Source organism: Marmota monax, unplaced genomic scaffold (assembly GCF_021218885.2).
Source record: "Marmota monax isolate L192 unplaced genomic scaffold, Marmota_monax_Labrador192_F-V1.1 WCK01_AAM20220418_F8-fsc00042, whole genome shotgun sequence".
Lineage (NCBI taxonomy): Eukaryota > Metazoa > Chordata > Mammalia > Rodentia > Sciuridae > Marmota > Marmota monax.
In genome coordinates, this window is record NW_026693008.1 from 4,116,285 (window position 1) to 4,132,378 (window position 16,094).

At 41.7% G+C, this 16,094-nt stretch overlaps 1 protein-coding gene across 8 annotated transcripts in view; it reads left to right on the top strand.

Moving 5' to 3' along the window:
* Cadps (calcium dependent secretion activator) overlaps positions 1-16,094 on the top strand; it is a 480,326-nt gene that overhangs the window by 336,932 nt on the left and 127,300 nt on the right. For all 8 annotated transcript variants that reach the window (XM_058582090.1, XM_058582085.1, XM_058582091.1 and 5 more), the window contains exon 13: positions 2,240-2,427. In XM_058582090.1, the coding sequence (XP_058438073.1) occupies positions 2,240-2,427 (188 nt within the window). The remainder of the gene's footprint in view (positions 1-2,239; positions 2,428-16,094) is intronic.

Below are 16,094 nucleotides of genomic sequence, written 5' to 3' on the forward strand. Positions count from 1 at the left end.
AATCCCTTTATCAGAAGGCTCTGAACTTTGCCAATTTGGAAAAGAACATATTACTTTGACTTCAAGGGGGAAAAAAAGTTTACCTAGCATTGCAAGGCAATTTTTCTCAAATGCGTTTCCTACTATTATGTAGCTTACAAATTATAAATTGCAATTATGTAATTATAAATTGCACTTATGAAACTTGTAAGAATGTGCCTCTGCACTTAAATTATTGCCTGTTATGTATAATTCTCTTTCTCTTGAGGGACTTTTTTTAAGTATATAATTTTCAAGATTTCTTTTTCTCCACATTGCCGTTATTTAAAACAATTTTCTTTTGTTTTGAAATTTACTACAAAGGAAAATTAGCAATGCCCTCTTTAAAAAAATTAAACCAAAAAGAAACATGAAATATTGAAGCTTGTTTCCATTAGTCATTATCGGCTTAAAAATAGGGTCCAAAATCCAAAATCATTTATGAATAGAGTAAAATAGCCTTCTCCCCCCATTTATATACCTATATCTATTAATCATCGTTCCAGAGTTTCAGAAAATAACAGAAATTAAAAGAACTTTATCTCCCACTTCTATATATTCCATTTTCTCATTATTACAGTCTTTTTTTTTTTTTTCAGTTGGTTTTGGAGACCGACCAGCAGGGATACATAAATTTTTCTGTGTCTTCGACTCAGTTCCTAATTGATATTTCTTCAACTCTTTTCAAAGCAGCTATTTTGGCATCTACAAAAGACTTGGTGTCATCTGAGTCGTAGAAAATATATTTTAATCTTTCACAGCAGTGTTGTTTCTAAGATTTAGCATTTGGGGTAGCAGATGGAGTGGCAAAGAAGTTGCCTATAGGGGCAGCCCATTGCCTCGACTACTCTCCCGCCCTCTGCAGTAACTTATAATTTGAAGTAGGAAAGATGCCGTCTTTCGTTGGATGCATCTCTCTAAGCTGCATGTTGTCAATCGAAGATTCCCCCAGATCCCTAATGCAAGACTGGAGGGTCGCAAAGGCCCCCTTCGCCGCACTTCTCTGTCCTCTCCTCTCTCCTAGTCTCTTTCTCCTCTTGCCCTTTCTCTCCCAAGATGGAGCAACACTCAAAATACAACTCAGAGAAGACCCTCAAAGTAAAAAGGAAGTTCAGATTTAAAACAGTCCTAAATTCCCAATTTACCAAGCACTTCCTGAATCGGTTTATTTCTTGCTCAGCCAGCACTGAAACCAGAAACGGTGATTTCATTCAGGCTCAGCCCAAGGATGACCTTGAGCTGCACACATTTGTCCTTTCCGAGTACCTGTTCTCTTAAGCCCATGACAGAGGTAGTAACTTCTACCCCATCATGCCACCCCATCTAAGTCAGAGACCACATCTGCATTTTCTTTGATAGCAGAGTCTCAGCTGGTCTTAGAGCAAATGCATTATAAGAAGACAATTACGGTGGGGGCAGGGGGCGGGGGACTGGAAACCAGGACACAAGAAGTTCCTCTCAGTTTAACTGAATCATTTCTGATTTACAACTGCAAAAAAAAAAAAAAAAAAAAAAACATAGTCATGCTATCTCTTTGGAGAATTCGGTTATTAACTTCATTTTAAGATTTTAAGAATATTCTTCTAAAATGCAAGGATTAATGAGGCCCCCATATATATATAAGGGCAACTCTAATATTTCTTCACGTTCTGGATTAAAGAAGTAGAAGACTTGGAATAAGATAGAACTGAATTTGAGTCCTGTTTCTGTTTTGTAATATCTATGTGAGTTACTTAACCCGGATTTCCATTATGTTACCTATAAAACGAAGATCAGCATGCTGTATCTACTTCACCAGGTTGCTAGAGAGCTCAATGGAAAGTTCTTTGTCCAGCATAAAGCACTAACTAATTTAAGGCATTCATGTTATGATTTTCTCTTACCAGCAATCAAGATTTTGCTCAGCCCATGGTCTAGTGGTAGAGCCCTGGGTTTCAATCATACTATCTGCTAATACAGCTCACCCACTTATCAGGAAATCCCATGTCCTCTCTGCTCTGTTTTCCTGTCCGTATAAGAGGGATAACAGAGTCTACCTTATAGGTTTGGGGGGAGAATTAAAACACGTAGTACACACAATGTGTTGAGCACAGCAGCTGACGCTCAGTAAGCAATCAGGGAGCTGATTTTTAGACTCCTTCCCCAGCCACTCTCAACTCTATCAGTTCTCCAGGAAACAACCTGTATTTAAAAGAAAGTCTTTCCTTCATTCCCCCCACAGGGCTGGTTCAGTCCTGGCCAGGTGTTTGTATTAGACGAATACTGCGCCCGAAATGGAGTGCGAGGGTGTCACCGACATCTCTGCTACCTCAGAGACTTGCTTGAACGGGCAGAAAATGGCGCCATGATCGACCCCACCCTTCTTCACTACAGCTTTGCCTTCTGTGCATCGCACGTCCACGGGAACAGGTAAGCACGATTCTGGTGATGCTGATCAAAAAGCGGAAGGAAAGTGGAACTGGCAGTGATTGGTCACTGGCCTTGCTTTGACAACCATCCCTAACTGTCTGTCCATCCCCAATCCCTCAGTAGCAAGGGGAGCACACACATGCACACACGACACCTACAACACACAGAACATAAAGGTCTAATTTAGTTTCTTCTCCTTTGGAAAGACTATAAGACTATTTTTAAAAAAAATGGCAAACAGGTGTTCATTTTTTTTGGGGGGGGGGCGGGGTACTGGGGATTGAACTCAGGGGCACTCAACCACTGAGCCATATCCCCAGCCCTATTTTGTATTTTATTTAGAGACAGGGTCTCACTCAGTTGCTTAGCACCTCACTTTTGCTGAGGCTAGCTTTGAACTCGTGATCCTCCTGCCTCAGCCTCCTGAGCCGCTGGGATTATAGGTGTGCACCACTGCACCCAGCCAAACAGGTCTTCTTGGGTGACCTCTGAAGTAAGACCATTCTGAGTTCAGATCATGGCTCCTCTTTTCACTAGCAATGAGTCTCCTTGGTAATAACCCCCTCAGTGCCACGGTTTTCTCATCTGTGAAATGGAAATGAGAGCATCCTCAGAGGGTTGTTGAGAGGACACTGGTGGCTATAAAAAGCTCAGCAATATGCCCAGAACGCAGCAAGAGCTTAACAAATGTTTGTCTTTGTTGTTACCACTGTTCCTTCCATGAGTGTTTGGTGATTACTTCGTGTCAGACTCTCTGGTACACATTCGGTATCAATGATGAGTCAAAATGAGGCACCCGACCAGGGCAGGGCTCCATGAGGATGGGTCCTCAGAAGACAAAGAAGAAAATTCCATGGTCAAATGGAAGCAGGAACATGACTCAGATGGAGTGGCAGGATGGTAGAGGGAGGGGGGACCTCTCTGAGGAAATGATGTTGGAGCTGAGAACTGAATCGTGTGTAGGAGTTGAGTGGTTCCAGACAAAAGGAACAGCATGTACAACTGTCCCAGGCAAGGAGGGAGGCGGGCACATTGCAGGAGCTGAAGCGAGCTAGGTAAAGCCGGAAGGCGGAGATGCCGACGACACTTACCACGTTCCCTGGAGGTGGGAAGAGCTTTAGAGATCACAGTCACATTATAGATTTTACAGATGAGCCCAGAAGGTCTAGTCTCCTGACTCTGTACTAAGTACTCTTTCTTTAGACCTTGCCCAGCTCCTGGAAGGAAAGATCCATGTTCTGAAAAAAAAAATGCAAAGAAGCAAATAATTTAAGAACATTGCCATTTGGCTCTGGAGACATGGAATAAATTTCCACACTGCCACAGCCAGTTTAACATCCCAATGTATATAGCGTCACATTAGTATAAAGATAAGCCTACTATATCCCAAAGCACCCCAACCAACAGCCAGGGGAGGTGCACCCAGGGAGAGCAAGTGGCTCTGGAAAATCATCCTTCAATGAAAAATATAGTGGTTCAGGGAAGTCCAACCTGGGGGAGGATCCAGAATGGACGACCTTTCTTTCAAATCAGATCTGAGTGTGTGCTCATCTTTACTCATGCCACAACTCTAAATTATCAGTTGGGTTTGTTCTGTGCTTTTCTTTCCTCCGGTGCTGGTAGATTTTTATGAAATGTAACTTCAACATTTAGAACTGCATAACAATAGCATTGTAGGTTTGAATATTTAACAGGCAACAGGGGTACCTTCAACTCCTGTTGTTACAAGATTCCATAGCACCGCCAATGACCTTTTATTTGCATAAAAGATACTCACGAAAACTCTGATACCTGGGGTGTATCTGTGCATAATTCTGCTTTTTATAAATATGTACACTTTGATGACTATCTGTTACAGCCTCTTGGACTGAATTCTTTAAAGAGAGAGAGAGAGAGAGAAGTTGCATTATATTCTCCGGGTTGTCACACTGTATTCTACATATGTTACTGAATAAGAAAGTGTTATAAAATAATGAAGTGTTTTTGTAAACTCCCTGGTAAACATCATCATGAATTATGATACACATTGTCTGGATTTCATATTGTAAGACTGCCACTTGATTCACAGTTAGGTTTATACATCTTGTCATGGAAACAGTTTTGGATTTCTTATTTTCTTTTCAGTTCTGATTTTCCTTATGCAAGTTTGCATCTTTTTTTTTTTTTTGCTTATTATTTTAGTTTAAATGCGTTTGCTTTTGCTTTTTGATGCATCCTTCTCTTTCTTTCTTTCTTTTGTTGGTGCATGTTTGTGTGCCCTTGATTCTCCTGTGGCTGGCCACACTCTGCATGCCTCATTGTTCAACCACCCCTTCGCAAAAGTCAACAAATGCATGTGTACCTTAGTGGGCTGCTGTCAAATGCAGACTCTGCGGGGAGCAAAACTCCCTCCCAACCTGAACCAGAGACTAAAAAAGATACCAAAAGAGAATCCAAAAGGAAAAAAGAGTCCAAAATCCAGACAACTCAGGAGATCAAAAGGTAAGAAGTTATGTGTGCTATGGCTTGGGCTTTGCAATGTCTTTGACCTTTCCCTGTCCTTCCATCCATGATGTCACTTCTGCCTTTGCAAACAGCAAGTTTCGTGTATTCATGAAGTCTCTGTTGCTTTAAGGGTTTTCAAAGGTGCTTTTCAAAAAGAAAAAAAAAAACGACTCTATCAGTGAGCAAGAACATTGTGCATTGGGACTGAATTTGAGTCAGGTGTTTAGTGACTTTTAAAACATGTACATATTGAAAAGACTAATTGAGCAATATGTAAACAGAATTATGAGTCAGATTGCTTTTTTAGTGGCATCTAGTTAGGGACCTGGTACCTTACCAAGTCATTCATAATAAGCAACCCGTGCTTGTAATTTTGAAATTATGTTTAAGGAGCAGATAAAATGGATTGGCATCAAATAGGCCTGTACTTTTATAGCATCTCTATCATTTTCACCAAACCCTCCTCAATTCCAAAATCATCTCCCAGAAATGAAACCTGTCTCAAATAATGATTTTTTTTCTTTTTTGCTTATTTACTCACAGGTACCTACACAAAGCAGGAAGCACTATTGTATATCTTTATATTTTTGCAGTGCTAGGGATAGACTCCAGAGCCTCACGCATGCTAGGCAGGCACTTTTTCACTGAGCCACATCCCCAGCCCTTAAATAATGATTTATAACATTGACACAAAATAAAGCCTATCCGTAAATTAATGATTATTAGTAGAATCAGTTATATATTGAGGTATTTCTAAGTTCTAAAGGTTTGTTTACCTTGGTGCTATTTCCTGTGTCCGTCAGGAATTCTTTCTTTCTTAGCTGATACATTAGCGACTTTTTTTTCCCTTTTAGACATACTTATTATTTTCATGGTGTTCCGTATGTCCTTTACCTTCCCCTCACCCCCAATGAATATGGACGCTTTAAAGTTTTGTCGTGGTGGTTTTAGAACTAATGATTCTGCTCCTAGCACTGCCAAGCTGCCCTAAATTCACCAACACATATTCTTATGCTTCAATATAAATGTGTTCACTGAATATAAGCCCTGAAATGCATACAGTTCACTTGTAGCAGAGCAAATGAAAATGGAAACATTTGCTTTTGAAGGCACATGGCATGCTGTCCATCAGTGTATGCAGGTCCCACAGTGAAGGCCAAAGAAAACCCTAATTCCATGTGGCCACCCATTTCCTTCATGGCCATATAAAAGGACGTGGGTGACATGCGGTTTCTGTTTGGGTTCCACTGTGAGAGTCGGACTGCAAGGCAACAGTCAATGCAAGCAGTAAGAGAAATTGTAGGTGCCTGATGGTCAGGCCTGGCAGAATCAGGAGTCTCTAGAGGGAGCAGGCCTGGCTGCTGTCCAAGGTGCTGCTTTTGGAAGGATCAACATCCAGGCAGAGCAAGAAAGTCGAAAAGCAACACTTGCTCAAGCCTGACCTATTTGCTAGGCCATGAAAAACTAGCCAAATGGATCTCCACTGGTACTTTGACAGGCTTTACGTGTATTTCAGGATCTATGTTTGCACTGCATTTTTTAAATGAAGAAATCATAATATTCAGTATCAGTTGTGTGACCGCCTTACAGTTTACAGGGTACTTTCAAACATTCTCTCACTTGCTGTCAAATTCCCAGGTTAGTCATTTTTGCATCCCTTTTGCAAATGATAACCCTGAGCATCTGTAAATTTAAATGGTGACCCAGATATCCTAAGTCCACTGCTCTTCTTCTTTCATTGTATCAGCACTAAAATTCTGAAGACCTGAATGTCAGAAACTGTTTTCTTTTTTTGGTACCAGGGATTGAACCCAGGGATGCTTAACCACTGAGCCACATCCCAGACCTTTTTTGCATTTTATTTGGAGACAGGGTCTTGCTGAATTGTTCAGGGCCTCACTAAGTTGCGGAGGATGGCTTTGAACTCATGATCCTTTTGCCTCAGCCTCCCAAGCCACTGGGATTACAGGCTTGTGCTACCATGCCTGGCTGAAACTATTCTTCTTAAATTCAGGAGTGCTCTGTCTTATTTCTGTGCCTCAGTTTTCTCATCTGTAAAATGAGCAGATTTAGTATCTTAATATCCCTTGGACATCTAAAATTTTCTTGTAGGAGTTATATCATAATTATAAGCACGAGACAATATGAACCCATCCACATATTTGATGTCTTTTAAGAAAGTGCTTCTCAACTTGGGGGTGATTTTTCCCCCAGAGAACTTTTGACAGGACTGGAGACAGTTTGGATTGCCACATTATACTATTATCATCTAATAGGTAAGGGTCATGGGGATATTGTTATACATCCTATGTAATGCACAAGAGAGTTCCTGCAAACAAGGCCCCAAATGTCAGTAGTACTAAGGTAAAGAAACACCTGGAAACACTTTAAAATCCAACTCCCACCAGATGCAGTGGTGCATGCCTATAATCCTAGCAGTTTGGAAGGCTGAAGCAGGAGAATGGCGAGTTCAAAGCCAGCCTCAGCAACTTAGCAAGGCCCTAAGCAAATCAGTGAGACCCCTGTCTCTAAATAAAATATAGAAAGGGCTGGGGATGGGGCTCAGTTGTTCAGCACCCCTGGATTCAATCCCCTGGGCTAAATTTTTACCCTTTTCCATAGATTTTGTTTTTCTTTCATCTGAAAGTATAATAGATACCCCTACTGATATTCTGTTTATGCAGTAGTAGCATGCACACCAGTCCAATGGAGGGTTTGTTAAAATTCAAAATATTGGGTCCTATCCTCAAATAATTTGATTCCGTTGGTTTCACAAGGAGCCAGGAATCTGTGCTTTTAATACCACCCTACAATTCTAAGACATTTGTTCTTCGGATCATACCTCTTTGAGGTGTTGGTTGTTCAACTGGGCTGCATATTTGAATCACCTGGTGGGGTAGGATGGGTGTAAAAATTCAGACACCTGGGCCCCGCCTGCAGAGATTCTGATTTCGCTCATCTGGGATGCGGCCTACGCATCGTGAATTTAAAATCACAGACGATCCTAATATATAACAAAGTTGAAAACTCGTTGATTGAGGGAACATTCGTTTGGGCCAATTCTTTAAACCCATTTTCTCAAAAGAGAGAGGGACAGAAAAGCAACATGTGCGCATGTTCAGCCGGTTGCCTTTGGCGATCATCGAATCCACAGATGTAAATTGCTCTATCTACTCATTTTGAAATCAGCTCCTAAGGTTGCAGTACTTAATTTTCACCATAATATTTTTAGTATTCTTTCTAGATGACATTTAGATTAGCATCTCTTTGGTCACTGTCCCACAGTGACAAGGCAATCAAACAGCTCCGGGGACTGCACCACCGTGCGTCAATGTTCCTTGGATCCCTTGATTATTGGGATTGGAAATTTTTCTCATTTACATTATTATTTAACATTTTCTTGAATGCCAGTGCTGCTCTTCACATATGGCCTGCGTAGAAAGTACATTGTATCAGCAATTAACAAATCCATAATGCCAACCGCCCCAATCCAAAATAAGCTGCATAGATTAATGAGTCTGCAAGCAGATGTAAGAGGGCACACATTCTTAAAAATCCTTCCTCAAAAATCTCTGCAAATGTGTCCAAAGATTCTTTGGAGAAATTCATTTGGAGCCACGGTGCTGCCCATGTTCAGACACCAAGCGAGCCCTAATGGGTCAGGATTTAAAACCATCACATGGAATTTGCTCCACCCCTCTGTCACTCTGGCAAGATCCCTAAGTAAATAAGCGGTTCCTTTATCCACTTGCCCAAGAGAGAAACTCAGAAGCCACCTTGGACACCTCCTCCCTCTGCAGTAGGTCACTTTCAATCACTACACCCCGTCAACACTGTTGCGTATCTCACAGGTGCCTCCATTTCTTCCTGTCTCTTTTGCCATGACCACACTTTAGATCTCTATCTTCGGTTCCCTGCACCATAAAAGTGGCTTATTTGCCGTATCCTTGCTCCAGCTCTTGGCCCTCACTCCAAGTTCATGTCACATAGTGGCTCTTTATTTTTTTGTGGATGTCTATTTAACAGTAAATAAATAAAATATATATTCCATTCTAATCTCTCTCTCTCTCTCTCTCTCTCTCTCTCTCTCTCTCTCACACACACACACACACACACACACACACAGAGGCATTGCGTCTGGTGCCTTTTAACTCTATTTCCCTTGGAGAGAAAAACAAAAACTGCTAATAAGAACCAATAATTTTTTTTTAATTTAAACAGTGTTGTAGGGATAGCTGTGTTTTCTCTCTCTCTCAATGGAGCACATGCTGTAGCAGGCAGGCATAAGTGGGGCATAATAATAAACCCCCACACTGTTGGTCTCATGTTATGCACCATCGCAAGGTTTGCTGCCCTGTGAACATGAGTGCATCTCTGACTGGCCCTCCAGCTGTGGGCAGGTGTTGGTCTTGGTCATGGTCACCCTTGCTGTCTAGATTCTAAAGAGCCAACTAGGTCTAATAGGGAGTATTTATTTGTACGAGAGGAAGAAAGCTTCCAAACCCATTTCAAATAAAAATAGGCATCCAAGATATCCTCAGAGAAGTTCCCTTTTAGAGCATGTCTCCTTTGAAACCATGTGACTCGCTTCCTGGAGGAAACTTCCCCCTATGAGAACAGCAGGTTTTTCCTACTCAGACATGAAATCTTGTGAAATGTGCTGAATTATCGCTCCCATTTGCTCAGTCTTTCTGGCCCATAGCAAACTAGTAATGTGTGTCTTTCGTCTCAGATTCCACCAATGTGTCTTCAACCTGTGGTCATTGAAATCATTGGTACAAAAGCATATATTGAGAGGTCCCACCACATCAGCATGAATGAGATACCAAAAAAACATTCATATTACTGTTCTGACCACTCAGTCCAACAGAGGGTGAAACTTCAAAGTGGAAAGTAAAGCCTAGTTATATATATTTACCTAGGAATAAAGAAATCCGTCCCCTCTCCTTTTATTCCCCAAATGGAAAAATACTTGTAGTACCAATTTTGGAAATTGATTAATGCAGTTTCGAAAATTGGTCCAAATTGATCCATGCGATTTTGGAAATGGCATCCTTTCCTGCATTTTATATTATTTCTCAAATTATCTGTTGGGGTCTCACTTCATTCAGTACCTGGACCACCCCTGAGCTCCTCTGATTAATGTCTTTACACCAAAAGCATCTGTATTCTTTGTGACTGTTCATTAGGGAGAAACTTCTGAACACCTCTGGTCTGATGATAACAGAGTACATGAACCCTCTCCCTCTGTCGGGGTTGTAACTGCCTATTTGGCTAAACTGTGAACAGGTTAGAAAAGACCTTACCAGTTGAATTTAGGTCTCTCCAAGACTCTTTTTAAAAACTGACTAATAGCCAACCCTAAGGAGTTACAAGGAACACTTATAATGGTGTAGAAATTTCGTGTTGTTGCTTCCTGTCTTATTCGTCATGATAGAAACACTTTGATATATTTGTTTTAGCAGCGTGTCTGAGCCCCAGGGCGTCGGGGCATAATTAGAAAAGGGCACAGACTGGAAGGAAAGGAGAGGGTAGGGGTAAGGCTGGCTTTCATAATGCAGTGGTGACTCTGGCTTGCGAGAGCCCTAATTATAATTCATAATTAACCCAGAATTATACAAACCATCCAGATGAGCAAGCGGGGATGTCTCCTTTGGAGAGGATAATGCTTTGGTGTGAACTTGAATTTGTAGTTATTAACTGCTTGAAAGAAACAAAGAGAAATATTCCACACTGGGATTAAATTCAATTGTATCTCTCAAAAAAAAAAAAAAGTAGGGATAAAGTGTTGCCAGGAGAAGCAAATGTTTAAAACAAGTCAAGGTTTAAGAACATTTCATGTAAATGTCCTGTTTAAAGAACCTTACGTAAGATATTCTGTCCCGCTCTGGCCCTTTAAGCTCTCGTGTTTCTGGAACAATTTAGTAGCAAGTAGGATTCAGTTATCATGCTTGTTTAAGGACATTTTCATGGATCCATAATGCGGTCTGCAGGCATGCATCCATTTGGAGAGAGAGAATATATCATGTTTACAGTGCCTCACCAACATATGTGGACATTTGCATTTGGAAATGGAACTATACTCTCTCTTCAGCTGGAGTTTTACCCCTCGTTGGGAGTGATCAGAGGCTTAAAGCTGGTTGTATGCAGAGCGGTGGGCCAGACGCTCCTTCCTCTTCTGTTGAATTCATGCATTTCTTTTCACACCTGGATTTTGTGCTATATCACCAAATAGATGCAATATCAGAAGATGTCAATCACTGTAAGCTTGGAATTAATTCTGCATCCCAGCCTTCTTTTGTGGTGGGGGGTGTACCAGGGATTGAACTCAGGGACACTCCACCACTGAGCCCCATCCCCATCCCTTTTTTATATTTTATTTAGAGACAGGGTCTCACTGGGTTGCTTAGCACGTCACTTTTGCTGAGGCTGGCTTTGAACTTGCGATCCTCCTGCCTCAGCCTCCTGAGCTACTGGGATTACAGGTGTGCGCCATTGCGCCTGGCTCCGACCTTCTTGAAAAGACATCTTACCTTACAAAAGAGGGTTCTGTGGCCCAGATTTCAGCATGATGTAGAAAATCATGCTTGCAGGAAAAATCCAGTGCTAGGAATCCTGTGTACTCCTGTGGGTGTGTAACCACCATCTAATGAACCAGAAAAGTCAGATTGTTTTTAAAAACACACCGCAGCTGGAATTCCTTGTTCATGCTTAATCTCAAATATCAAAATCAAAATTAATGTTTTGCATACAGAGCTTCAGGTCTATTGAATTAATCCTACAATAGTCATTCATTAATAAGCTCAAGTCAGAAGCATTAGAGGTAAAGGGAAAATAGTTTGCAAAACCAGTAACACAACGGATTGGGGAGCTGGGTTCTGATAGTTTCAACTGGACCAAAAAAAAAAAAAAAGAAGGAAAGAAAGAAAGAAAACTGCAACTCCAGATGTATTATCATTTGTGACATGGCTCAAGATGGGAGACTGTGAGGAGAGTGAAGATGACAGAACTGGTGCTAACCACTGTGACAAGAACTTGAAGAGCAGCCGACGTGACATCTTTCCTATCATGCTGCCGAAAATGTCAACTTTGTGAAGGACAGTGAGAAAATGGTTTGCCAAAAACTTGAAAGGTGGATTCCGGAGATGCCCGCCGTGTCACATGCGATATAGTCTGCTGGGGCCTGAGAGACCCACTTCTGGCTCCAGAGATGGCCTCCAGGTGGAAGACCTTCCGGTCTTCAGCCAGGCTCCAAAAATGACGGCGCTTGACCTGCATATTGTCTCAAGTTTGCAGGATCATGATATACAAGAAGTGAGTTGTTAGCCAGTGTGCAGTTAGGTGGAACCAGAGACCAGGGGCTGTGTGGACGTGGTGTGAGTGCTTGTTCCTAAAGCTAGATTCAAAGACGTCCACGGGTCTAGTAAAACTCAGGTGCCTAGGGAAGGAGGGAATGTGTGCTTTGGGGACTTACATCAGCAACAGAAAGGAATTCTGGATAATCTAAGCAAAAGCTAGTTGATCGGGATGATTGCCAAGTATCTCCAAGGAAAGGAGCAGAAAACTGGAATTAAGGCAGTCACCAAAGAGCAAGAAGCAGGACCCAAGCAGTGGTTCTGTGTTTAAACAACCTGGGAATCTTCTACAGACAGGCTGAATTGAAACATTGGGGAAATCCTTTCCTGGCTCCAAGGGACAGTTAGAGGTCAAGGCCCAGCTGTGGGCCACACAAATTCTGCCTGTTCCATCTGCCTTGGCCTCACTCAGGGTAAAGATTCAGAAGAAGGTACAGGTGGCTGATCTTGGAGTCATTCCAGCTTAGGTGGATAGTGACCGTAAAAGGGAAGAGCTGGCCCCTAGGGAGCCCTTAAGTATTAGTAATGGGCAGCAGACCCCTAGGGTACCCACAGTGTGGCTGAGGGCATTCCTCCAAACTTAGGAGCCATTAGAATGTGGCAATGGATGCTAAGAAGCCAAAGCCCAGAACATGCACACTCAGCCACGAGAGAAGAGACCTCCAGGCCCTGAACCGTGTCTTCTGCATAGACACTTCTCAGCCCAGAGTTTCCTAGCTAGAAGTTTAAAATCCAGCTTCATCCCTCTTCTTCTCTCATTTTTTGTGACTCCATGAATGTTAAAAATATTGAAAAAAGGAACAGCGCACAGAGCCAGTTTTATGACAATTATAGAAACACCCCCAAATGTTTCCAGGAAGAAAACAAAAACCGAAAAATACAAAAGCCTGGCCCCTGAGAAACACCCATTTCAGTTCTACCATTGCTATTTATTTTGCTGCCGGCGCTGCTTGGATGGTACCCGGGGAACAGTGCAGATGCCAGTTTTGCAAGGGATGAATAAGTGGACCATGTACCTCCAGTGGAAGATTCTGGTTCCAAATCCATCCCAGTCTTAGGGAAGTTCAGAAACCTGAATCAAATGGACCCTTTCAGCAGCTGGAAGAGCCTGCTCTGAGTTTGCTTGTTTGTTCCTCTAGAACTGTGGTTCTCAGCGTGTGGTCCTGGAACTCTAAGACCAAAGAAGCTGCTGGCAATGCACATTCTCAGGCTCAGACCCACTGATTCAGAAACTCTGGGGTGGGGCCAAGTGATCGGAGCTGTTGCAAGCCCTCCGGGGGATGCAGGGGATGCCAAGACTTGCTTTTGTTAGAGAACCACTGTTCTAGTAAAACTACTTATGGCTTCTATGGCAAACAGTGCTCCCCCAAAATATTGTACCAGGATTTTTCAATAAGTAGTCCTTTCAAGGCCTAATCAAACCTGCACAATGAACCTTGACCAATGATATGAAGTCAGTGGAAAAGAAATGAATGTCTGACAGAGTTTTTAAAATAATTACATGAAACCAAACAAAACAGGGAAAGTTTTGTTTTTAAACTGGTATGGTTACAACCTGTGGTCTTTGACCAATTGATTTCCTTAGAGTGGCGGGGCGGGGGTGTCTCCTCCTCAGTTCACGAAACAGCATTTTCCTGTTCCCAATACCATTTCAGAGCAACCCTGGCAATTACAAACAAATTTGCATTCGATGTCAGCATTGAGATTTGTTTTATCACCTGTTTTTGCTGGCGAGCTCTGTACGACGTGCTCTACAGATTTAATGAGATTGGGTTGTTTTATTTATGTTAAAATAAAACTATTCACACCGACATAGGTGATCAAGGAGCAAATTAAGGAGGCTACAACAGTAAATTGGTAGTTGTTTACTTTTTCCAAGAGTGACATGAAGGCTGTAGAAAGTAGTCTGCAGAGAGGGTGATATGGGAAGCAGAAGCTTCTGTCCAATACCTTAATAATTACAAATGCAATCTTAATAACAAAAGGCAGAAAACACAATCACATTTCACATTTGCAATAATATCCTTTGTAGTGAGAATGAGCTGAGAAGTGAGGTACATGTAAATGTTCAGTTTTTATCATCTCACACACACAAATGAAATAGCTGCCTGCCTCAGAAGGGTAATGAATGATTTGATTCACAGAGAGTTTGATCTTCTAATAATGGCTCCAGACATCTCTGGACTGTCCATGGAAATTGGTTTCCATGCTTTGGTTGTGGTCTAGAAGCCCCTCCCTGAATTATAAATTAATATCATTTTTCTCTGGGTTAATTCCACACTAAGAAATGCAATGATTTGTTGTTGTTTGGGGATTTGTTTGTTTGTTTGTTTGGTTACTACTGGGGATTGAACTCAGGGGCACTCAACCACTGAGCCACATCCTCAGCTCTATTTTGTATTTTATTAGAGACAAGGTCTCACTGAGTTGCTTAGCACCTCACTTTTGCTGAGGCTGGCTTTGAACTCGTGATCCTCCTGCCTCAGCCTCCCGAGCTGCTGGGAAAATGAAATTATTTGAATGACCCCTTTGTCCCCAGTTAAGTGTGTGCTTATACATGCCAATCATGGTATGTTCAATGCATTAGCAAACTGAATTTTGGGTAAACAAAACTCAAAGGCCAGGGCTAAAGTAAATTATAACTTAGAAACATGAGAAGTTACCAAGGAAAGTGAAGCATGCATTTTGCAAGGACTAATGGGGGTCCCCCTGAGATTTAAGCACAGGTTCATGGATATTTTTCATGTAAAACAAAAAATTTTTAAATCAACTTTTTAACATCACATTTGAATTTTTTTTCAGAAAATTTTAAGATAAGGACTCTTTTACCCAGATTCCATAGACTACTTGATACTTTCCATTTTGTTTCTCTTTGCCCATGAGTTTGGAGAAGTATGAAGAAATAGACAAAATTCTATTTTTTTTTTCTGTTTTGTTTTATCTTGTTTATGAAGTAGGAGCAGAGAAATTTCCTCATTATTCAAATAGGACATTTTTATTATTTAGAGAGAAGGGAAGTTGACCAGTTTACCTCTGACAGGAGGGACTTTGCCATCCATTGCCAAGTTTTCTGTGCCCTCAGACTGGTATGATGTAAAGGATTTTCCCAACTTATGCTGGGTTCCTGAAAAGGCATATAAACAAGACCATTTGTTTGGTCTCAAGACAACTCACATTTGCAAACTGAGTAATGATCTCATGGAAGTTCCATAGTGACATACCCATCTGCAGACTGGCTCAGCCCCTAGTCAAAAACCAGTCCCGATGAGATCCAGGAAGCTGAAGGCTTTCAATAGGTCAGATGATCCTGCATCTAATTTGGCACAGAGAAGTTTGGGTTACATATATGTAACCCTCTTTATACTTTCAACTTGAACGGTCCATAACAAATTGGGGAAACGTGTATGTATTCAGGGGTGACACAGAAACCTGATATGACTGTGATTCAACTGAAATCACTTCTTTACCCCAGGGTCTACCTTGTTATTGCAATGAGCAGTCCTTCCCTAAGATTGGAAGATGGGCGGTGCTTCATTGAATACATGAGGGCTTCAGTTCTTCTGAACATGTAGTACTATAAACCAAATTTGAGCTATTTAGGGACATTGAACACTGGGCAAGTCAGACATTCAAATGCCACCTGGTTTTCATAGGAATTCATGTGCGTGATTCAGGGGTCCCAAACTCAAGTGCCTACAGGAGAGACAGGTAAAAACAGATTCAAGATGTGGACCAGATGAGCACCCACCCCAGCCGAGGGAGGAGCTGTTTGTTGATTCTTGCCCCTTAAGCCAGCTGTTCTGAATTTTCCAGAGAAACTAGAAATCA